The following is a 23,721-nucleotide window of genomic DNA, read 5'->3' as shown; positions in this document are numbered from 1 at the left end:
CTGTTAAAGCAATATCCTTTTCTATTTTTAAATTCTTCAGCCAAGGTGTGATGTGGAAGCCTCTCTCCACCCTTTCCCGATAAGCCAGGAGAGCAGATTTTTAGGGTGGGCACTCTTAGTGACACATCTAAGCCTAGAAGACTCTGCCCTGCCCCTGGGGTAGGTGAGGGGGCCTGGTGGACCCTCTGCCCAGTGTGAGCGCTCCCTTATTCAGGCCTTCTTGGCCACCTGCCCCCTTTCTCACTGGCTTCCTCAGGCAGAGTAGAGAACCATACAGGTTTCTACTAAGTTGGGCAAGAAGGTGATGAAATACCAGATCCTGGTGGCCAGGCAGAAAAACAGTGTTTAAGAAAAGACTGGCTCACCTAGGGAGAGGGACGTGGCCACGTACTGAGGGCCGCTGTAGCCCCTCCTGGAAGAGCAGGGCCCTGGGTAACAAATGGCTGCTATGTAGCAGCTGCGTCTTGGCTTCATGAGTCTGGCAGTAGTTAGATCCTGTTAGTAAGACATGCTCCCTGGAGAAGGGCTGCAAGGAGTGGAGTCAGCTTCTTCACAATCTTGTTTACCGACAGAAAAGCTTATAATCAAGACTTTGTCCCATTTCCTCACTCTAAAGAAGCCAAGAGCCCTGTGGAGAGATGCAGGAAGAACGATGGGGTACCATAGGATGGTTTTATCTTACCTGTACCAGAAAAATCTCTCCACCTTTCCAGCAGTTCATATTGTAAATAGTAAATTTAATCTGACTCACGTAGATAAGTTTGTTAAGCAAGAACCCTGTCTTCCGAGTCAACACTTGCCTCCCTGCTGAAATTCTATGTAATGTAACAATTAAAACATCCAAGTGGTTTTTATTTTTAAGAGAGAAGCGGTCCCTCAGCCCTAAGCCCCTCCTTGCCCCCACACTTTACTGAATATTAAGATGTCCCCTTACCTAACAACAGTGAATGTGTGAATGTTCATGGCATTTTTTTTTTTTGCTATTTTTGAAGAAGATGGGCTCTGAGCTAACACCTGTTGCCAATCTTCCTCTTTTTTTTCTCTCCAAAGCCCCAGTACATAATCATGTATCCTAGTTGTAAGTCATTCTAGTTCTTCTATGTGGGACATTGCCACAGCATGGCTTGATGAGCAGTGTGTATGTCCACGCCCAGGATCCAAACCAATAAACCCCAGGCCGCTGAAGTGGAGCACATGAACTTAACCACTCCACCATGGGACCAGCCCCTGAATGTTCCTTTTTTTTTTTTTTTTAAAGATTTTATTATTTCCTTTTTCTCCCCAAAGCCCCCCGGTACATAGTTGTCTATTCTTCGTTGTGGGTTCCTCTAGCTGTGGCATGTGGGACGCTGCCTCAGCGTGGTCTGATGAGCAGTGCCATGTCCGCACCCAGGATTCGAACCAACGAAACCCTGGGCTGCCTGCAGCAGAGCGCGCGAACTCAACCACTCGGCCACGGGGCCAGCCCCCCCTGAATGTTCCTTTTGAAAAGTAGCATCAGCTGCGATATTCCTGGTCGCCACTGGGTACGTGAAACATAATCAGTAAGGGACAGCCGCCTAGGCTGTAGGGATGATCTCCGTTCAGTTCTCTTTCATCCATGGGTCCCACTGAGGGACCAGCTCCAGCAGACAGTGAACTAGTTCTGAGGCTGTGAGGGGAGCTGTAGGGCTGCCTTCCCTCGGGGTCATTCTCCCTAACTCTTCCTCCTCACCCGCCTCTTGTGGTACATTTACTGCCCTGGAACAGCAGAGAAGGGGAGAGATTTGGGGGGACCATGTGGGTATCCAGAGCCATCAGAAATCCTGGCTGAAGGGCTCAGCATTAGAGACCATCCCATGGCACCCTCAAGGGAGCTTTTCCACTAGTGACACAAGCTTGAGAAATGCTTTTTGCTGGAGAGATGGCTTTGAGGATCCAGAGCCACGTAGAGGCCCGGGCTGAGTGGTTTTGCTTCCTGTGCACTGCCGGCTGGCCCTGCCCTGTCTGGAGCTCATATTTGACCCATTCCTGTTCCTGAGGAAGCTCAGTAGGCCCTCATAGATTAATCTTAACCCCTCCCCTTTATTTATTATTGTTTTATTGTGATAAGTAAAGCTCAATTAGAACTGGCATCTGAGTCTCTGCTCTAGCACCTGGATTTTTGCTCTGGGGGTGTGATAAACCAGTGGCTCCTTCCAAATCTTCATGGAAGGAAAGTTTTTCAGGGAGATCCTTGGTTTTGTGTCACCCTTCTTTCAGAATCCTGTATAAAGACAAGTTCTGGTTCTCAAGGCTGAATCAGAATCCCCTGGGAGCTAGCAAGACTGCAGGGCCCACACCCGGAGGAGTTTCTGATGCTGTAATTCTGGGGTGGGGCCTGAGAATATGAATTTCTTTTTTCTTTCAGTTTTATTGAGATATAATTGACATAGAGTACTGTGTAAGTTTAAGGTGTACAACGTAGTGACTTATGTATATTGAGAATCTGCAGTTCTCACAAAGGTCCATGATGCTGCTGGACAGGGACTGCTCTTTGGGGTGGCTGTTTTGGAGGGTCAGTAGTAGTTAACTTCTCGCTGACTAGATTAGACTGTAAGATTTCCTTTGCATGGTGTTTGCTTAATTCTTGATCTGTGCAGTTCTGGCTACTCACTCCCCACCCTCTATGCTGTCTATCTCTTACCCCCACTCCCCCCCATTACTACACACACACACCTTGTTGGAACTCAGGACCTGAGAGTGTGGGCCCCCTTGTCTAGAGCTTCCTCTTGCTCCAGGTCTGCATTCAATTTCCATGGAAGCAGAAGTGACCCAGAGGACACAGGTCACTTCTGAGCTTGAGTTTACATCGGTGGGTCAGTTTGAGCCAGCCATTCCGACAGGACTGGGCTGTTTGGGATTTCAGGCAGAGCTGAGTGGCTTCCCTCCAGTCTGCTTGCTGGCTACTTTTAGAACACAAGAGTGTAGGACGTGGCGTTCCCCATTGCTTTATACAACAAGGGCAGTGAGTGGTTGCAAACTCTTGCCCTGTGCAGTGAACTTTCTAGTTTGAGGTGGAAGTCCAATCAAGCCTCCTGCCAGAGAGAGGAAGGCAGAGGTAAAGATGGGAGGAGAGAGCTCCTTTTTCCTGCCTAGAAACAGGCGGACATGGGAGGCCAGGCGCTGAGCCATCTGTCGGGGCAGAAGTGACTCAGTATGATTGTTAGAAGTCAGAGAACATGACGGAGGGAGTGCATCTATTCTCTCAAGCCCTGTGCCAGGAGTTGCAAATTTTGTCCAAAAGAAACTTAACAGAGGTTAAAAACTGGATTCACTTTGCTCTACCACCCTGATCTTGGGGGCAAGTTACATAACCCCTACTCTTAGTTTTCTCATCTGTACAGTGGGACTGATCCTCATAGAGGATTAAATGAGATAATACACTTAGTATGTGGCACGGAGTGTTCAAAAACATTATTATTACTATTAATACTATTATTATTATTACTAATACTACTACTACAGAGATAGAGTTTGAAACACAGAGCCTTGGGTGAGTGGGAATCAGGAAACCTGCATGTGGAAAGTGGCCCCTGAGGGATGGAATGGGGAGAGGAGTCCAGGTGGATGTTCTAGGGGAAATAATTGAACAGAGAGGTAGCTGTGGGGACTGGTGGGCAAGATGGCCAGAAGGTAAACTGAGGCCAGAGCATGGAGGGCTTTGAATAGCAATTTAAAAAGTCTGAACACTTCCTGTAGTATTGAGGTGGAAATCAGAAGACAACCCAAGTCAGGGAGGCCCACATACGTGGTCTTGGGTCCCCTCCGCACCTTGCTGTCTTGAACGTGGTCTGTGCCAAGGGGTGCATCCCTCTCTGCTTAGTGGTCCCACCTCACCCAAGGGGGAAGATCCAGAACTGGCTGGAGCAGTTCATGGTGCCTGATTGTGCCAGGCCTGCTCGAATGCTCTACGTGACACTCCAAGGCTCTCTCCAGTTGACCAAGGTCCATGCCAGTGAGCAGGGAGGGTGACTTGCACGGGTTGCCGCCCTATCCAAGGCATAGAGTGAACCCTAAGCCGAGAAACACATCAACTTCCTGGAACTCAGAGCTGTCATCACAGCTGTCTTAGCCTTCAGAGCACTAGCGAGGTTGTCCTGGGTATTGAGATGGTTTTGCCCTGAGCTTTGCAGGCAGGGGAGAGCAGCCAGCCATTGCTCGGGTGGGACACTAGTCTGGTTTGGTTTTGTCTCTGGCATAGCCAAGACTGAGGAAGAATAGTTCCTCTCTGCCTCAGGCTGTCCTTCAGAGATGTCCTTGCTTCCTTGCTGCTTGTTAAGCTTTGTGGTAACTCAGAGCATTTTAGTATCTGAACTCCTCTTAACTCAGACTATTTTAGTCTGTTTTGGGTTGGCCAGAACTAGCCAGTTAGGCTGTTCCAGTCAGTGGATCCAGCATCCCAAGTATTAGCAGACATCTGTGTAGGCTCTGCACTGTGCCTATCCTATCCTGGTTCAGTGTTGTAAAGCTCACTGTAACATTGTCTGGGGGCATCTACTGTCATCCCATGCATCAAAACTTACCCCTATCCTTCCTGGGGGCCTTAGGACAGATTTTAGATTTCATTCCAAATCCTCCACGTTTTCAGAAGCTGGAAAGCTTTGTTTCTAGACCATCTTACCTCTTATCTTTCATCTCTTCTTTGCTATCTTGTTGGACCTGGAGATGGGCTCCTTAATCTTTTCTTTCTGGCTTTGCATAGCATTGTCGCTTATCTCCTCAAAGGCTGGGGGCTGATCTTCCCCTCCCCCTCATCCTCAGTGATGGACCTCTGCCCTCTTCAAGTTAGCCTGCTTCCACTGGATCTGGGCAGAGCTTGTGTGGGAATGCAAATGCAGAAATGCAGCATCTTCCCTCAGGAGCCCCGAGACCCACCCCTCCAACTTCCCAGCCTATGTTCTGTCACATTTCCCCTACAGGAGTCATATTCTAGGACACAGCCTCTCCTCACTGGTCTTTTCTTTCTTTCTTTCTTTTTCTGAGGCAGTGGTGATAGAAGTAAGGGGTATCTTGAATTTTCTTCCAGGAACTGTCCTGTACTTTCCCACTCTCTGAGTTCTGTGAATCCTTCGGACCTGGTGGAACCAACACAAGCAGGGTAGTGGCTCTTGTTACTCAGCTTCATTGCAAGATATTCTCAATATCCAAATCATTTACAGCCAAGATCAGAGGATGGAAGCTTCAGGGTCATGTCTGTCAGGTTGGCCCTCTCTTCCCCTTGGTTCCCCGTGTATATTGAGGAGATTACTTGATGGACTTCTCACAGTATCTTTTCTAAATGATGGGAAGGAGCGAGTCCAAATTTTAATAAGATTCTTGGTAAGATTCTGAAAAAATTTTAATTCCAGAGACTTGTCTCTCTGATGTGTTTTTATTAACTGTGTATAGAACTGTAGTTAACTTTACTTATTCGGAGATCTTGGCAGTTTCTAGGAAAAAAACTATGGAGCTCTTTCTCTCCAGGCTTCCTAATAAAATTTGCCATTAAATAAAAAATAAATAACAGAGGGAAACTTTGCTTTTTTTTTTTTTTTAGTGTTTAGTTTCACCTTAGGCATCTTTTAAGTTTGGATGAATGGGGATAATCTGAAAGGATGTTTTGTCTGCATTTCTGAAACCTCATAGGAATTTTAAATAAAATTGACTAGATTCATAGTTTAAAAGGAAGGTGGCTTCCATATCAAGTAAAACCAGTATTTTTATCCTACTTATCCTGGGATGAACTTCTGGGGTCCCTGACCCTCTTGATGCTGAAGGAAAATGCTGGATGTAGAGTTCTGTGTATTTCTCTATGGAAAGGTCCATAATTTTCATCAGATCCTCAAGGAGGGTCTTGCCACCAAGAAACACTGAGAATTTCTGGGTTGTAATAAGGGTTCCTCTAGGCTTAAGAGATCACTGTTTCTATGAGTTTCTCCTTATTTCTTGATACTTCATTCAAAATACAAAGAACTTTTCAAAAGAGAAAGGGGCAAAGAAAAATGATGGAGCAATTGAACCAATGAGATATAAAGAGTGAGAAACTGTTTACAGTGTCAGAAATTGTTGAGCTGCTTCTCATAGAAAGAGTTGGTGGGGCCTTCTCACCCCAACAGACCGGTCTAGCAGGGGTTTGCCTGCCTTCAGTGCTCAATAACTGTGTGTGGACAAAGTGAGTAAGATTCAAGATGATAACTGGGTGTGTGACATGATTGGGCAGCTTTCCTCCAGACACTCTGAAAGGGGATAAAAAATGAGAAAATAACGCCATGCAAATCTTTCTTGACAGGTTTTGTCCACGTGGCAGTTTATTTCACTTCTTTAGTCTTCTCCCAGTTTTGCACTCTTCAGTTTAGCTACAGGATGCTGTTTTCAGAGACCGAGAGAATGTGACTGAGGCTTGTAGCTCTGCGAAATGCTGCCTTCCGGTTTTTTCTGACTTTGTAGAGGGCCAAACACAGCTTTCTCCCAGGTCAGGATTTGAGGCCTCTGGCACCCCAGAGCAGACTTTCTCAAACTCTTGAAGGCCGTATGTAGTTTGAGAAATTTTCTGTAATCTTCCCTCTAGAAAGGAAAAGATTTGCTTTGGTCCTTTTTGAACTGTGTTATGGACACTCCCTCATCATTCAGGAAAAGATGTAATAATATCTCCTTTACGTTGAGGGACTGTTTAGTTCCATATTTTTTCCTTTCTTCGGCTCTCTTCTTTTTTCCTGTCTGTCTTTGACAGCACTTATTGCTGTCTTGTTCTTCTCTCCCCCTTATCCTGGCGTCCGTCAGCCTCTGCTATTAGCATGCCATTCAGATGCTCAAAGCTCCACCTGGAGCCAGTGATCCAAGCATTCATGGGTGATGTTGCCGTCTACGTTGTTGGAGCGTGTTTTGGGGATTCCTGTCTGTCTAAGGGACACCTGACTCTAGTCCCTCTTGCTCAGCTGACTCTGGGTAGAATCAATGTAGGAACTGGAAGCTTACTTATAAGTGCAGACAGGGGATAGCAAATGTTCTCTTGTCCTTAATTTGTGATTCCGAGTGGTGTTAAGTGGAGAAAATGAGAGACAGGATCATTTCTGGTCTTGACTCCCTCTTAATGTCACATTTTCTCGTTTTTGTAGGTTGCTCCGACTCTGCTCCAGAGGTGGTGGCTTTGAGGTGTGACCCCGCCCACGTTTGGGCCTGGCCAGCGCCAGCTCCTCAGTAAGGAGGGCCAGCTTGATAAGACGAAGAAAACAGGTCAGTTAAACATGATTGACTTTCCTTGAGTCACAATAGCACTGAGTGTTGAGTCTTCCTGGCCCCTCCTCTCCCTCACCACATTCTCTTTGAGTTGCCCTCCTTCTTCTCCAGATCCTTCAGAGGCTTTGATGCACAACCACAGTGAAATTGTAACTGTGTATGGCTAGTTCTTCCTGATCTAATGGGCCTGAGGTGTGGGATGAGAAATTTCGGAAGGAGTGCTTAGTGTTTGTCTCAAGGAAACAACGCTTAAGACATCCCCAGTGCCTGCTTCTCCCTTCCCACCCCCAGATTCAGACTGTTTGGTAAAAACTGGAACACCATGGGGGCCGGCCTGGTGGCGCAGCCGTTAAGTGTGCACCTTCCACTTCAGTGGCCCGGGGTTTGCCAGTTCAGATCCCGGGTATGGACATGGCACCGCTTGGCAAGCTATGCTGTGGCAGGCGTCCCACATGTATAAAAGTAGAGGAAGATGGGCACGATGTTAGCTCAGGGCCAGTCTTCCTCAGCAAAAAGAGAAGAATTGGCAGCAGATGTTAGCTCAGGGCTAATCTCCCCCCACAAAAAAACCTGAAACACTAGGCCAGTCCACTTGGCCATTCAATGAAGACGACCATTTCTTTTCATATCTGTGACTTTGAGAGCTTCATCAGGGTTCCCAGTCCTCTCTGGTTCCAGTTGGAGATTGTATTAGAATAGGGCCAGTGGTTTTTGTTTTTATTTTGTTTATTATTATTATTATTATTATTTGCAATGGTGGGGCTATTGAATAGGATAGTGTCAGGGAACAAAGAAGAGAATGAAAATACCAAGACTATGAATATCCATAAAGAAAAATATGCTTTGTAAGGACCTTAAATTGTTAAACTTGTCTTTCATACCCCCTGAAATGGATTATCAGATGGTTGGGTTATTGCGCCAGTACAGTCCAGGGTCAGGCGTGGGTTAGGTAGACTTGACTAATACTGGCCAATTGACTTCTGGATAAATTAGCCCACAGATGCACCTTAATGTTAAGGTGGATTTTTTTTTCTAACATGAAACAATGAGCTACATTGTGTTTCACACTAGATTCTTTGCCTTCTTCTCTGCTCCATCATCCCAGAGAGAGAACTCAAGAATAAGACACAAGAGCAGACTGGAGTAAAATCTTGTAATAGCTCCAAGGGGGTGGTTTGGGTTGGTTTTGAAACAGCTTTTCAGGGAGGAGTCCAGTTGACTCTGTTCTTCTTTTGAAACGTGTAGCTGTAAATTTCATTTTGTTAATTGCACTTTCTGATGAGAGATGAGAAGAATCTCTTAAAAAAATACTGCTGTTTACTTACACTTAAACTAAGAAAAGGAAGTAAATGTAGGTGATCTTGGCATCATCAGTGAGTAGTGTCACACTTTACACTTTATCCTAAAGCAGGAAATAAATTTAGCAAATGCCTTCCTGTCCAGACAAGATGGGAAACAACAAGTTTCCATGACTTTTCTCTTTTTCCAGTTGGCATAGGCCCTTGCAGTTTTCAGCCTTTATGTTGATTAGCGATCGTGACAATTGCTGGTATTGTACATTTAAGATACTTAGGTAGTTTGCAAGAATGTATCTTTGATGTTATAGTGACTGTGATAAAATTTCCTAACTGGCAATTTGGCTCTGTTTAGTGAATATATGTTTGTTAATTTTTGTATTGTCTGTTTCTCTCCTCTCCATTTTCTTTCCCTATTCAATGATAGAATCTATTTTTTGTGACATAATTTTACATTTGGTCCTAAAGGTGTTTAACCTGTTCCCAGATTTAAGTCAATTCTATCACCTTTTTCTTTTCTAAATGTAATAATAGCACAAAAGTAAGCTCATCTTCTTAACTCTGACTTATAAATCGGTAGAAAGACTAACTTTCTTTTTACTGACATAATTGCAATAAAGAAGATTTCTAGTCAGCTATTTTATCATTTGCTGTACATTAAAACTATGGGGGAAATGCATTTAAAAGAATAAGATGATTTTGGTATTGAAGGTATCCACGTATTTGAATCAAACAAATAATTATATCCCGATTGATTACAATAGTTCTAGGGAACTGATGAAACTTTTGTTAGAAATCCATCAAGAAAATGGCGTGTGTATGTGTGCACACTTACGTGTGTGCATACTTAATACTTAGGTCACATGTTTCTTCCTAGAGAGAAATCTCCCAAATAAACTCTCAAAGACAGTTAAAAACAGGAAGTTGAAGCACAGTTTTTAATAAGTTTAAATGGTCGTCTAGCTTCAGGAAACTTCGTGGAAAGTCAGCAGTTTGATTTTTTTTTCTTTTTTTTTTTTTTTTAAAGATTTTATTTTTCCTTTTTCTCCCCAAAGCCCCCCAGTACATAGTTGTATAGTTTTAGTTGTGGGTCCTTCTAGTTGTGGCTTGTGGGATGCCACCTCGGCATGGCCTGATGAGCGATGCCATGTCCGTGCCCAGGATCCGAACCAGCGAAACCCTGGGCTGCCGAAGCAAAGCATGTGAACTTAACCACTTGGCCACGGGGCCAGCCCCTGATGTTTTCTTTAATTCTAGACATAGCTGTCGTCTCTTTATGGGGAAGATGTGAGGGGTGAGGCTGGCTCAGTTGTCTTCAGTTGTATGTTTCTGTAGTTAGTCCTTTTACTACCCTCTGGAAAACCATTAGGTTCCTATCTTCAAAATGTCTGTTAACAAGGAAGGCACAGTTTGTCTCTTGACAAGAAAAGTACTGTTCTTGAGATTCTCTTTGGCCCTTTTGGTAAGATTTTAGCTTGGGAATTCTCAGCTGATGGCAGGCTCACTTAATAAAGTCATATCCCCAGGCCTTTCCTGCTCTGCTGCAGGACACATTTATAGCTGCTCTGGCTGCTACCATGTGTCATGTCCTAGGCCATGTTCCCTAAAGTGGAAGGAGGAAACCACAAGAAATCATGTTCTTTCTGGTGTTGTTCCTGAGCATTCATTTTGCTGCTGAGATAATGAGCTGTAGTTGAGGCTGCCGTTGTAGACTTGTAGAATTTATTAATGCATGCTGTGGGATAACAGGGTATGTGGCTTACTGGCAGCGCTTTAGCTGTAGAATATCTTCCCAGATAAAATGAGGGAAAAGGTTTACCTGTAGACTCATTTCTGGCCATACTTACAACCATAGTACTTCCATTTGCAAGGACTGTAACTAGAAAAGGCTGGCAGAAGTAAATTTTGACATGGCCATGGCTGTAGTTTTCCTTTAGTCATTTTATTCATATTAGCAGGTTCCTTTTAGGTTTGACCTAATACCTTCTAGACTATGAGCCTTTAGTGAATTCCTTTACCGCCTTTTCTTCGGTCACTTTTAGGTAGAGGTGGGAGGTGGGTCAAGTGGGAGTCTGGGAGTCCTTGTGAGGGACTGGGGTAGAGTATGAAAGAAAATTCAGTGTATGTGTATAAATATGAGCTTCAGAAAGTAAAATACCGCAAAATCGTTTTGGCTGTTGGGAGTGAGGGTGACAGCTCTGTAGGGAACATCAGTTAAGGTTGAAAAACAACCACAGAATGTGGTTTTGGAAGAAGAAGACGACTTAGAAATCACCTCTCATTTGTGCTCCCTGTATTCTCGTGAATACGGTGGTCTGAGATGAGGGCAAATAAATGGTTTGTTTCAGTTTTTCTTCACTAAGTGAAAAGACATTCACTGAATCTTTTTGCCTTTGCTTCCCTTCCAGTGTCAACGAGACTTACTAAGAGAAGAAAAAAAAGAAGTGAACAGACTCATTTCCTACTCCACGTGGATGATAGCTATAGCAGGGGAAAATCTCATAGTATATCAATTGGGGCAGAAAATGGAGGTAATTGGCAGTGGGGGCTTGGTTTTTCTTCTGTCCATTTTCTGGGGTATAGGTATATTACCTACTTGTATCTTTTAAGAAACATCTTTTTTATGCTGATTCGAAATTTGGTTATAATTCTGGTAGGATTGGCTTCTCAATTGTCTTATACAATTTGGGCTTCCTATTAAAATCACTGTATTGTAGCAGTAAAGTTAAGTGAAACCTGAAGATTCTCATCGTTGGTTGTTAGGTCTAGAACATTCACGTAGAAGTAAATGAGTTAGGTTATTAGAAGGGCTCTGGCCGCATGGCATCTCCTGGGCTTTCTGATTATTGGCTTAGCCTTTCCCACTCTCTGTCTAATGAAAGATTAGGAAAGACAAAGACACCTGCCTCAGGTGGCTTTGTGAGTTGTGTCGGTGGCATATACTCAGAAAGGCAGCAAGTTTAGTCTTTGGTATGACAACACTTCATTTAGATGAAAGCTTAAATCATTATGGCACAAGTGTCAGCTGGAACTGAGGAAGAAGGGTTTTAGGCATTTTGACCTGACTTACAGTTAGTTATGACAGCCATGGCCAGTGCCGCTTGGCTCTGACAGAAGCCTAAACTTTCTGGTGATCACATGGGCAATTTCCAATTTTCAGTTCTATGGCAGAGGCTTCTTAGAAGCTTAAACGCTTGTCCCAATGACGTCAAGTTCGCCCGTTGGCTTGGAAGGTTCAGACTTGTCTTCCGTCAACACCATGATGTCAGCAGTAATGAGTGTAGGGAAGGTTGCCGAGAATGGCGGGAGCCCCCAGAGCATCAAGTCCCCCACGAAGCCTCCAGGACCAAATCGGATTGGCAGAAGGAACCAGGTAAGCTTTTGTGTGCTAGGTGTTGATGTCTGATGGTTTCAGTCTCTGAGACCGTTGGGAGAAGGATGTTCCCTTGAGCGAGCCCCAGCTTCCTAAAATAAAACCTTGGATTTGTTCACATCTAAACAGACATACCCAGAGGCCATAATCGTTTTTCAGGAGTGAACTTCTCATAGCTTATGTCAGTTTCTTTTCATGGAGAAAATTTTCTGTGCTCTGGTGTCACTATTGGTCAAAGTGCCTTTATTCCGTGCCCCATACCTTGATTTGAATGCAGACTTTCTTCATTCATGGGATGGCCAAGGCAAAGAATTTGACATGTTCCTCTTCTGTTACTTGGTTCATTTCCTTATTCACACTGCCAGTTGATTGGGTTTTCAAAGCCACCCCCTTGATTTTTTTTTTTTTTAAGTGTCTTCAGGTTAGGTAGCAAATAAGTTCTGGTTGTGCTGGAGCTGCTGTGCGCCTTTCTTCCATCCTTGACAAAGGACAGAATTTGGCTCCAGAGAATTCCACTTAAGATGAGATTTAGTCCTCTTTGAGTTTTTAGTGGGCATCAGATCAAGAGAAGTGGGAAAGAAAATGGGTGGGCAAGGATTGAAAGGATTAATGATGTTATAGAAGTCCATGTCTCCTCCATTGGGAAATAAGATGAATCTTTTAATTAGTTACAAATGGGGCACTTGGAAAGGTGTTGCTATCCCATTAGTAACATGTTCAACAAAGCTGGAGGAGTGAGGCAGGGGGCAAATAGTTCTCATTTCTTCTCTGAATCCATATAATGTGAACTGATACTCCTTGTTTAGTTTTGGTTTAACTGATTTAATGGGATTATACCAAACCCTCCAGGAAAAGGCAGTTTTGTGAGTTTGTCTAGATACCAGAGATGGACAGGAAAGTAAATCTGTTGGGTTTTTGTGAGTTAATTTTCTTTTTTATTAACAATCCTGTAGTGACCATCCTTATACAGAATTATCTGAGCACATCTATGATGGTTTTCTGTAAATTCTTAGAAGGAGAACATTAGTTAAGGCTTTTGATACAACTTGCCCTCCAGGAAAAGTTGTGCCAGCCTAACACCCCTCCAGTAGCATAAGAGAGAGTCTGTTTTCTCCACACCTTTCTCAAGGCTGAAGACTTGACAAAGTTAAATGATGTTTTAGGGTTGGAGCACTGATATCTTTTTCTCTTCTTTCCTTTTTCTCCACGTGCCTCTCTTCCTATGGGTACCTGAGAAAATACTCAGCCTGTATGACTGTGGCCTGGGTCAAGAAGGAGCACTAGCTCTGGATAGAAAAGGTTTATTTCCACTCTCACATGACTGTCTATCCATCCATCTATCTGTCCATCTCTCCATCCATCCACCCATTTCATAATATATACCCAGCTCCTACTTCTAGCCAGGTACTGTGTCAGGTGTCAAACATTTCTGGATGATGAGATAGATGAGGTCATTGTCTCCTCATTCTCCTCTGTTCTACCAGGAAAAAGTGGAGTGGGTAGGGACGAACTCTTCCTTAAATAGCCCAGCATTGCCCCAGCACAGGCAGAGTTGGCCCAAGCCCAGGCTCTGGTCCCTTCCCAGTGGTTCAGAGATAGTAGGCAGATCCATGGAGGGGACCCACAGTACCTTATCTCTGCATTTAAGTGGAAGTTGCTCTCCAGGTATGGGAAGCAAACAGTGCAGATGTGCCTGGGCCATTTTTCGTCTACCTTCTGTGTCCTCCAGGGTTCTTCACCGCACTGGTTTAGTTTTTGAAAGGGAAGTCTGGGCCAGGGTACCAGGAGAATGACAGTGCATTGAAAAAGAAACCAAAATATCCTGGGGGAGAGTGTGCAGCATCTTAGCTGTGAGTGGATGGGGAGGACCAAGAGAGGAGGCCCTGGGGAGAAGCCCCATCAATGCTAGCATTGACTTCCAGGACAGATTAGCCACAGCTGGACACTGACAAGGGTGCCAAATTGTTTCATTATGGAAGGGTTAGTTATCACATTAGCTGCTAATTTTATCTGTCAGCTCAGGAAATGTGCTTCTTCCACCGGCATGGCTGCAATAACTGGATTCTCAGTTCTCCACTGGGGCCTCTTCCAGCATCATGGCGCTCTCTCTTCTGTTTGGTTTGTTTTTAAAAATTAAACGTGAGTCTACAAACTTTCTTGGAACTCTCAGACCATGATGGATTTTGTGGACCCGTATTGTGGTCTGCAGTGGGTCACTGTCAGCCTCAGAGAGTGTTTGGGGTCCACTTCATGATCAACCCCAGAGGCGGTATCAGTCAGCCCCAGAGCTTCCCAGTATGTCTGGGTTCTACCTCAAGGTGAATGCAAGATGATTTTTTTTTTTTTTTTTAAATTGCCTCCTCAAGAGGCTGGCCACTTGGAGGCCTGGCTTTTTAACATTTATTTGTGGCCTACCAGTGACCCTTTATTTAAAAAAAATTTTTTAAATATATATTATCACTAATCTAATAATTTAAGAAAAATACCCTAGAGACTGAGTTTTGGCCTGGCTATGAGATATCCCTCATCATTAGAGTGAGTGCTCTTATTTTGTTGTTACTTCTTTTGTTTTTGGTTTTCCTGTTTGGTGGTTCTTGGCCAGCTCCATTCTGACTGTAGTAGAATGGGCTGAGGTCTGACACACCTACTCCCCTCACGAACGCACACACAGTATACCTCTGAGTGGAGTGGAAGTGTATGGATGACTGGGTGAGGTTTTTTTACCTGTCTCTAGGTTAGTCAACTTCCTTAGGGTTCTGATCTGTAATTTTTTAAAATTTGAGAGTGAAGAAAATGTGCAGCAGACCTAGGTCTCAGACCCAGTGCCACAGACTAGAGAAAGGTTTGTATTGCTTACAATGAGGCTGGTTAGTCTTTCAGGAGGAGTGAGACAGAACCAGTGCAGGCAGCTACGTACCAGACATCATCATACATTCACTCCACCCGTCTGGTTTATGGTGCCATTTGTTTTTATAGTCTTCAGGGTGACTTTTATTTTCATCATCTCTCATGAGCCAACCACAAGAGTGTTTCCTTTATGTGCCTTGGGGTTAATCCTTTTTTTGGTCAGACTTATATAGCATAGTGGTTTAGGGCATGGGCTGTCGAGCACCTGGCCTGCCTTTTAATCCTGGGTCTAATAGCTCTCTGGTTTGGGGCAGATTACTAGCCTCTCTCTACCCCAGTTTCCTTATCTAGAAAATGGGTTCCACAATAGTGGCTGTGAAAAAATTTACATTTCTGTACATACAGCGTTTAGCACACAGTAAGTGCTCAATAATTGGTATTATTTTCAAGGAACAGAAACTCATTCAAATGAGTGCAAGTGAAAAGAAGTCTATTGAAAAGACACCCAAGTGTCCAGCCCTAGAGACGATGCCTTCGTCTTTCTCAGGCTACCTGGTCTCCCGCTTCCAGCACCAATGTCCTCCCCAGCTGCATTCTCATGGCTTGAGCTGACCCCAGTGCTGGGTCCAGCCCCAACTCTACATGAACTTCCAATTCAAGTGCTCATGATGACCTGACTTACTAATTTAGTCATCCCCAAACCTGGGCACATATTAGCATCTCCTGGGGAGCTTAGGAAACAAACCAATTTCTGCCTTTGGCTACCCCCACTCCCACTGATTCTAATTCAGCATGTCATGAGTCCGTTCTAGAAATCTATATTTCGGAAAGCTCCCTAGGTGATTCTACTGATCTTAGTCTCTAAGCGCCTCAATTCCAAATTCCTGGGAAAGGTTTCTAAGCCTTGATCGTGTTAGTTTTGAGGGACTGAGGGTGAGGATGTGATGGCGGTCACATCCATGGCAACTCTCTGTGACTTACTTGGAAAGAGGCGCTGTAGCATATGGTTAGTGAAGGACCTTGTCCTTTTCCTTAAAATGGTAGAATATATTGCTTGAAGGAAGCCTGTCCTGTGTGTTTTGAGGGAACACAAAGTGAGCCACCTCGCCAAGTAGTGAGCTAGTTCTTTTGTCACCCTCTGTGGAAATCTTCAGTTTGGGTTTTCATTCCCTGTCACATACAGTTCAACGGGGGCAGCATTTTTATTTATTATTTATGAGCGGTGTCAAGCAAGTGCTAGCAGCAAGTAAAAGGGTCATGTTGAGGCCCATTGGGCACACAGCTGGGCAGTGAGGTCTCCTATCATTCTGAGGGTGGGTTTTTGTCATGAGAACTTCATTACCTCTCATGTGTTCTTGGAGGTCTCAAGACCAGGTAGAAAATAGTGACTGGAGCCTGGGTTGGACTTAGAGAGAAATAGATTCCTTTTCTAACTCTGCCGTCACTTGATGCTTAGTTTTTCACCATCACTGATGATTAATTCAATGGTGTCTGTCTAACAGAACACTAATACTTATTGAGCACTTACCTGTACCCAGGCACTGTTCTAGTGCTATGCCTGTTAATTGATTTAATCCTCATCGCCATGTGACGTGGTAGGAGCTATTATTTTTCCCTTCTTACAAACGAGGAACCTGTGGGCAGACAAGATGGTGACTTGCCCAGGATCATACCCAGACAGGCTCCAGAGCCCATGCTCTCTGCTGTTTAATGGCTACAGCTCTTGAGTCACAGGTGCTTATAACAGAAACAAGAGGCATGAGTTTACTATGAGTTGAAATTGATCCTCCCTTTTATTGTATCTTTTCAGGAAACGAAAGAGGAGAAGTCTTCCTATAACTGTCCCCTGTGTGAAAAGATTTGCACTACACAGCATCAGTTAACTATGCACATTCGTCAGGTTTGCTGCTGCTTTTATATTTTTGTTTTAAATCATTCTTTATTAAGAGAGGGCAAGGTGATTTGATCTTAATGAATGAATTGTGGCTGTGGGTTTTTTGTTTTTGTTTTTTTGGTGAGGAATATTGTCCCTCAGCTAACATCCTTGCCCGTCTTCCTCCATTTTGTATGTAGGACGCTGCCACAGCATGGCTTGATGAGCAGTGTGTAGGTCTGTATCTGGGGTCTGAACCCACGAACCCTGGGCTACTGAAGCAGAGCGTGTGAACTTGACCACTATACCACCAGGCCAGCCCCCTGTCTCTAGCCCCCTGTGGCTCTGTTTAATTTAGATTTAATATTGTAATAATTTTGACAGGTGGTTATGAAATAATTTTTGCCTGTCCATGTTATTGTGACAAAGTCCCAGGTCAACACAGCATACCTTTACAGAATTTAGCAAACATCTGGTTAACTGACCACATATAACTGAAGACTTTTCATCATACGTAACTTTTCAGTATGAACCAAATCTCCTTATAGTACAGTGAGATTGTATAGACCCCTTTTCTTTATATTGCTATAAACTTGGTCATGCAACAGGGAATTTACCTGATTTGGGATCTCTTTTGGCTTTCCTCCTGTATTATGAGATTTATCCTTCTCCCTCACCTGCTATGGCTGATTCATGACAAAGTATTGATGAACCTAGAACAAAGAAGGATTGACAATATTAAAATCATAACATGGTCCTGAGTAATAGTAACATCATTTAGTAACTTGGGTGTGGATAGAATGTTCCTCCTTAACACATTTCAGAGGCCAGAACTCTAAACTATGCAGGTTTCAGTTCTCTTTCTCTGACAGCAGAACTGAGTCATCAGACTTGAAGAATGGATGTTGACTTAATGTGAGGACCATATTTCACATGTTTGCTTCATAGTTGAGAGTCTTTCTGCTCATGTTAATAAATGTGGTCAGTGGATCTATATGTGTCTCCAAGAAAGACCTGCAAAGACTCCACCTCTCTCTGAGCCTTGCACGAGAGGTATATTTCAAAACTGGAACATGGGAATGGAAAAAGATCGTACAAAATATTTATTTGCCTGTGTTCCTGATAGATTTTGACATTCAAGAAGATATCAAATGAAACAGAAAAAAATAGCTGACAAGCTTTACTGGTTTTTTTTTTTTTTTTTTTTTGTAAAGCTCTGAATTCACATTTCAGAATAGCTGAGTTTTGACCCATATTCTTAAGTGACCACTCTGATAATTGCTTTCTGCAGCATAACACAGACACTGGAGGGGCAGACCATTCGTGCAGCATCTGCGGGAAGTCGCTGAGCTCGGCCAGCTCCCTGGACCGCCACATGCTGGTGCACTCTGGCGAGAGGCCTTACAAGTGTACTGTGTGTGGCCAGTCTTTTACCACCAATGGGAACATGCACAGGTGGGTAAGGACAGCCTTTGCCTAGTGGCAGGCATCTGGAGGTCAAGAAAGTAAAGGGGCCTCTGAGTCATCAGGGGACTTGCCTAAAGGCATAAAGAGTTCTCAAGTCCTGTTCACTGTATGGAAAAGCCAGAGATGGTTTTGTTTGCCTGTGCATACTATCTTCAGTGTATTAGAGATGTCTGTGGAAAACAGAAGTACCTGTGCTAGGTCTTTGGCCCTTTGGGGATCACTGGATGAAACACAGAATCCTTCCTCCTCTAGCAATTGGACTTTCTTTGGGGGCTGGAGGTGGGCAGCTTACTAGATACAGAGGAACCCTCAATGAATGGCCTTGTCTTTTAAAAACTATTTGCATATGCCTACCAGATTCCCCACAGGTCTTTTCCTTATGGAAAAATTTCTGGGGTCTTTGAATAAATAGTTAAGTGGGCTGGTCCTGGAGCTTCAGGATAAGATAGGATAAAATGAAGAAAAAGAAAATCTAATTAATGTCAGAAATTTACTTCCTGAGGCTCAGAAGTAGGAGAGAGCTCAAAGGTAGGCATATTAAAATTTCATGAGACAAACCCATGGAAAATATACTTTCTAGAATGATTACATATGTTTTAAGGGATTAGAACAGAAAGACTTTTTTTAAATGCTTATTTTTTTTTTTTTACACAAACATTTTAGGAACATTGGAACTCTGGGAAAACATTTTAAAGGGAATAAACGTTTCACCTCAGAAAATAAGGCTATTTTTATTTCTCCATATTTTCTTTCAGGCATTAGTAATGCTGCTTTCTTTTTAAAAGTTGACTAACTTTTTTTTTTTACACATTTATTTCAAAAGAAAACTTGCTGTAGTTATCGTGAAATCAATATTTTATTGTATGTAAATACTAAAATGGCGGTCCAGTTTATTCCACCTAAAATCATTTTAGAACCACCGATGGTGTACATTCTTGGAACACACTGATATAGTGCTAAATGTCTGGATTTTAGATTTAAAATGAGAATTTTAATAGTATCTACTTCATTGGACTAGGACGAGGATTAGAAGATAATGAGTTTACACAGAGTTCCTGGCACATGGTAAGCACTCAGGAAGTGTTATCTGTTGTTATTTGCATTTCTAAGTAATGCTGCAGTCATTTGACGACTGTGGATTTCTTAGTCTGAACTCCAAGAAGTAAGGTATAGCATGACTTTATGAAAGGTATCAATATTTTAGAGAATTTTTACGGAGTGTTTTACTTTTCCTTTTTTCCACATAAATTTCACTCCTCTTCGCCCCTCGTCTCCTCCTAGGAGTGTTTTTGTATACAAAGAAGGACGTGAATACTGTCACCTTTTTTTAATGTGATGTTTTACATGTTAGCTTTTTACCACCATATCAGCGTGTTAGTATCATTTTGTCTTCTGTTTGCCATTTTGTTTTGTTTTACCTGCTCCATCAACCCCAACTCCCTGCAAAAAAAAAAAAATCCTTTGTCCCTTACATATTTGCTCTCTCAAAATCTGGTCCTAGAGGTATTGCCTGTTCCCTTCTTGGGCGGTTTCCCTGCTTTCTCCTACCGAGCCCCCCGGTGATAGGGTGTATTGGTTTGAAGAACCCGCCTCGTGGTTGCTTTGGCTCTGACCACATATTGATTATGATCCTCCATGAGACATCTCTGGTCTTAGGCCCAATCACCCCTGATTTGGAAAATTTCCTTTTTGAGACAATATCTGTGATTGACCATGACACATTAGACACACCTATAAAAGGTCTAGTTACTGCTTTCTACAGTGACGTCTCTGACGATGCATTTTACACAGTCATAGCTAAAGCTGTGGTGCACTGTGCATCAGGCATTAGACTAAGAACTTTCCATTTATTTTATTTTTTTATCTCTATGAGATATAATTCATATGCCATACGTTTCACCCATTTCAAAGGTATGTTTCAGTGGGTTTTAGTGTCTTCACAGAGTTATACAACCATCACTACAGTCAATTTTAGGGTGTTTTTATCACCATACTTATTTACAGTCACTTCCCAGAACTTCTCACCCTCTAGCCTAGGAAAACACAATCTAATTTCTGTCTCTGGATTTGCCTATTCTGGACGTTTCACATAACTGGAATCATGTAATATGTGGTCTTTCATGACTGGCTTCTTTCACTTAGCATAATGTTTTCAAGATTCATCCATGTTGTAGAGTGTATCAGTACTTCATTCTTTTTTGTTGTCAAATAATAGTCCATTGTATGAATATACCACATTTTATTTATGTCTTCATCAGTTGAAAACATTTGAGTTGTTTTCACTTTTTGCCTATTATGAATAACACTGCTGTGAACATTCTTGTACAACTTTTTGTGTAGATAGAAGTTTTCATTTCTCTTGGATATATACTTAGGAGTGGAATTTTTGGGTCACGTGGTAACTCCATGGTTAACGTTTGAGGAACTGCCAAACTGTTTTCCAAAGCGGCTGCACCACTTACATTCCCACCAGCAATGTATAAGGGTTCCAGTTTTTCTACATCCTTGTCAACACTTGTTACTGTCTTTTTCATTATAGCCATTCTAGCAGGTATGAAGTGGAATTTCATGAGTTTCATAATTTTAATTCTTACATTTAAGCCTGTAATCCATTTTGAGTTAATATTTGTGTATAGTGTAAGGAAGGGGGTCTAAGTTCAGTCTTTTGCACTGTTTGTTGAAAAGACTTTTCTTTCCCCATTGAATTGTCTGGCCATACTTGTCAAAATTCAGTTGACCATAAATGTAAGGATTTATTTCTGTGCTTTTAGTTCTGTTCCATTGCTATATATATCCTAAGACGTAACACTGTATTGATTACTGTAGCTTTTTCCTAAGTTTTGAAATCAGGAATTGTGGATCCTCCAACTTAGGTCTTTTTCAAGATTGCTTTGGCTATTATTCTGGGTTGCCTGTACTTCCATATGAATTTTAGGATCAACTGGGATAATTATAGGAATTGTAAAATGTACATCCATTTAGGGGTATTGTCATCTTAACAATATTAAATCTTTGAACATGAGATATTTTCTGTTTATTTAGGTCTGAATGGATTTCTTTGAACTATGTTTTATAGTTTTCAGAGTGCAAGTTTTATATTTATTTTGTTAAATATTCCTAAGTGTTTTATGCTTTTTGGTGGTATTGTAAATGCAATTGTTTTCTAATTTCATTTTTGATTGTTCATTGCTGGTGTATAAAAATATAAATCAAATGTTATATTGATCTTGTTTCTGCAACCTTGCTGACTTTGTTTATTCATCCTAATAGTTATTTTAGTGGATACCTTAGGATAGTCTATATGTAAGATCATGTCATCTGCAAATAGAGATAATTTTACTTCTTCCTTTGAAACCAATCTGGATGCCTTTTATTTTTTTTTCTTGCTTGCTAGCCCTGGCTAGACCCTCTAAAACGATGTTAAATAGAAGTGAAGAGAATGGACACCCTTGTCTTATTTCTGATCTTAGGGGGGAAGCATTCAGTCTTTCCCCATGAAATATGATGTTAGTGGTGGGTTTTTCATAAATGCCCTTTATCATTTTGGGGAAGTTCCCTTATATTCCTAGTTTGCTGAGTGTTTTTATCATGAAAGAGTGTTAGATTTTGTCAGAAGCTTTTTCTGCATCTATTGAGATGGTCAGGTTGCTTTTGTCCTTTATTCTATTCTGGTTGGGATATTAAACTAACCTTATTCCTAGGATAAATCCCCCTTGGTCACAGTGTATAATCATTTTCATATGTTGATGGATTTGGTTTGCTAGTACTTTGTTAAAGATTTTTGCCTGTATTCATAAGAAATGTTGGTCTCTAGTTTTCTTTTCTTGTGATGTCTTTGTCTGATTTTAGTATTAGAGTAGTACTAGCCTCATAGAAAGAGTTGGGAAACATTCTCTCCTCCTCTGGTTTTTGTAAGAGTTTGTGAAGAGCTGGTATTAATTATTCTTTAAATATTTGGTAGAATTCACCAATGAAGCCATCTAGGCTTTTCTTATTGAGAAGTTTCTTAACTACTAACTCAGTCTTTTTGCTGTTCAGATTTTCTATGTCTTCTTGAGTCATTTTCACTAGTTTGTGTCTTTTCTAGGAATTTGGCCATTTTATCTAAGTTATCTAATTGTTTGGCATACACTTGTTCATTGTATCCCTTATAATCCTTTTTTATGCTGTGAAGTCAGTAGTGATGTCCCCTCTTTCATTCCTGATTTTAGTAATTTGAGTCCTCTTTCTTTTTCTTTGTCAATCTCGCAAAACGTTTGTTAATTTTATCGGTCCTTTCAAAGAACCAACTTGTGGTTTTGTTGATTCTCCTCTATTACTTTTCTGTTTTTTATTTCATTAATTTTCCACTCTAAACATTATTTCCCTCTATCTGCTTGCTTTAGCATTAGTTTACTCTTCTTTTTTCAGTGTTTTAAGGTGTGGGAGATTATGTTATTGATTTGAGAACTTCCTTTTTAATACAGGCATTAACAGCTATAAATTTCCCTTTAATCATTGCTTTAGTTGGCATCCCATAAGTTTTTGTATGTTGTGTTTCCTTTTTCATTCATCTCAAAGTATGTTCTAATTTTTCTTGTAATTTCTTCTTTGACCTCTTGGTTATTTTAGGAGTATGTTGTTCAATTTCCACATATTTGTGACTTCCCAAATTTCTATTATTTCTAATTTCATTCCATTGTAGTAGGAAAACATACTTTGTATGATTTCGGTCCTTTTAAATTTATTGAGGCTTGTTTTATGGTCTAGCATATATATGGTCTGTCTTGGAGAATGTTCCACGTCCATTTGTGAAGAATATGTACTCTGCTCTTGTTGGATGCAGTGCTCTCTAGATGTGCTATTAGGTTTCACTGGTTTATACGTTGTTCAGGTCTTTTATTTCCTCATTGATCTCCATTTGTTTTTATGTGTTCTACCTGTAAGGTTTGTAGAATTATCATCCCATCTTGCAGACGAGGAAACTTGCTTAGGATCAAAGTCACAGATAGTGCTCAGATTTGAACATGAGCTGTCGGGCTTCTGAGGCCATGCTTTTAACTATTATGTAAGAAATAATTGATGAAGCTTTTGTGTCATTTTTTGCATGTTAGAAAAAAAGTTCTCTTTCACTCTCTCCCCTCCGCTCAAAACAGTTCCATGTTTGTTCTAGAACATTGTTTTTAGCATTACACTATTTCAGCCATCCTACTAGTGTAGTACACTGTGTTTGATGAGCCTGAAATGACTTTTTTCTGAATTTTATTACGGTATATTCTTTGAGTATATGTGGATAGACTTACAAGTGATTTTGAATTTTTTATAGCACAGCCCTTGATATTACCCTAAGATACATTGCTTATTTATGAACAGTGTATATTGACATTGTTTGTAAATTATTGTTTATAAATATTTTTTAAAAGCTGGTCTTAGAGATGTTTCTGTCAATTTTAGGTTTCGTACTGATTCTAATTATTATAACTCATCTTGATTTGGAGGAGAGGACTAATTGTTGGGGGATGAATTCTAGCCCTAATTCTGCAGAACTTTGCAGCAACCTCTTGATTTTTCTATGCTTTAATGAAATGACATAGTAATACCTCATTTATAACTTGTGCTCAAACGCAGTAATGTTTATGAAAGCATTCTGA

The 23,721-nt window shown here is 41.8% G+C and overlaps 1 protein-coding gene across 6 annotated transcripts in view; it reads left to right on the top strand.

The window, feature by feature from the left end:
• Positions 1 to 23,721, top strand: part of RREB1 (ras responsive element binding protein 1) — a 149,780-nt gene that overhangs the window by 72,763 nt on the left and 53,296 nt on the right. For all 6 annotated transcript variants that reach the window (XM_046640927.1, XM_046640928.1, XM_046640923.1 and 3 more), the window contains 5 exons: positions 7,116 to 7,233; positions 10,940 to 11,062; positions 11,692 to 11,904; positions 16,562 to 16,651; positions 17,916 to 18,079. In XM_046640927.1, the coding sequence (XP_046496883.1) occupies positions 11,734 to 11,904; positions 16,562 to 16,651; positions 17,916 to 18,079 (425 nt within the window). In that variant the 5' untranslated portion in view covers positions 7,116 to 7,233; positions 10,940 to 11,062; positions 11,692 to 11,733. The remainder of the gene's footprint in view (positions 1 to 7,115; positions 7,234 to 10,939; positions 11,063 to 11,691; positions 11,905 to 16,561; positions 16,652 to 17,915; positions 18,080 to 23,721) is intronic.

This window comes from Equus quagga, chromosome 15, assembly GCF_021613505.1.
Source record: "Equus quagga isolate Etosha38 chromosome 15, UCLA_HA_Equagga_1.0, whole genome shotgun sequence".
Lineage (NCBI taxonomy): Eukaryota > Metazoa > Chordata > Mammalia > Perissodactyla > Equidae > Equus > Equus quagga.
Note: the sequence above shows the minus strand (reverse complement) of the source record. Positions and strands in the feature narration are given on the sequence as shown.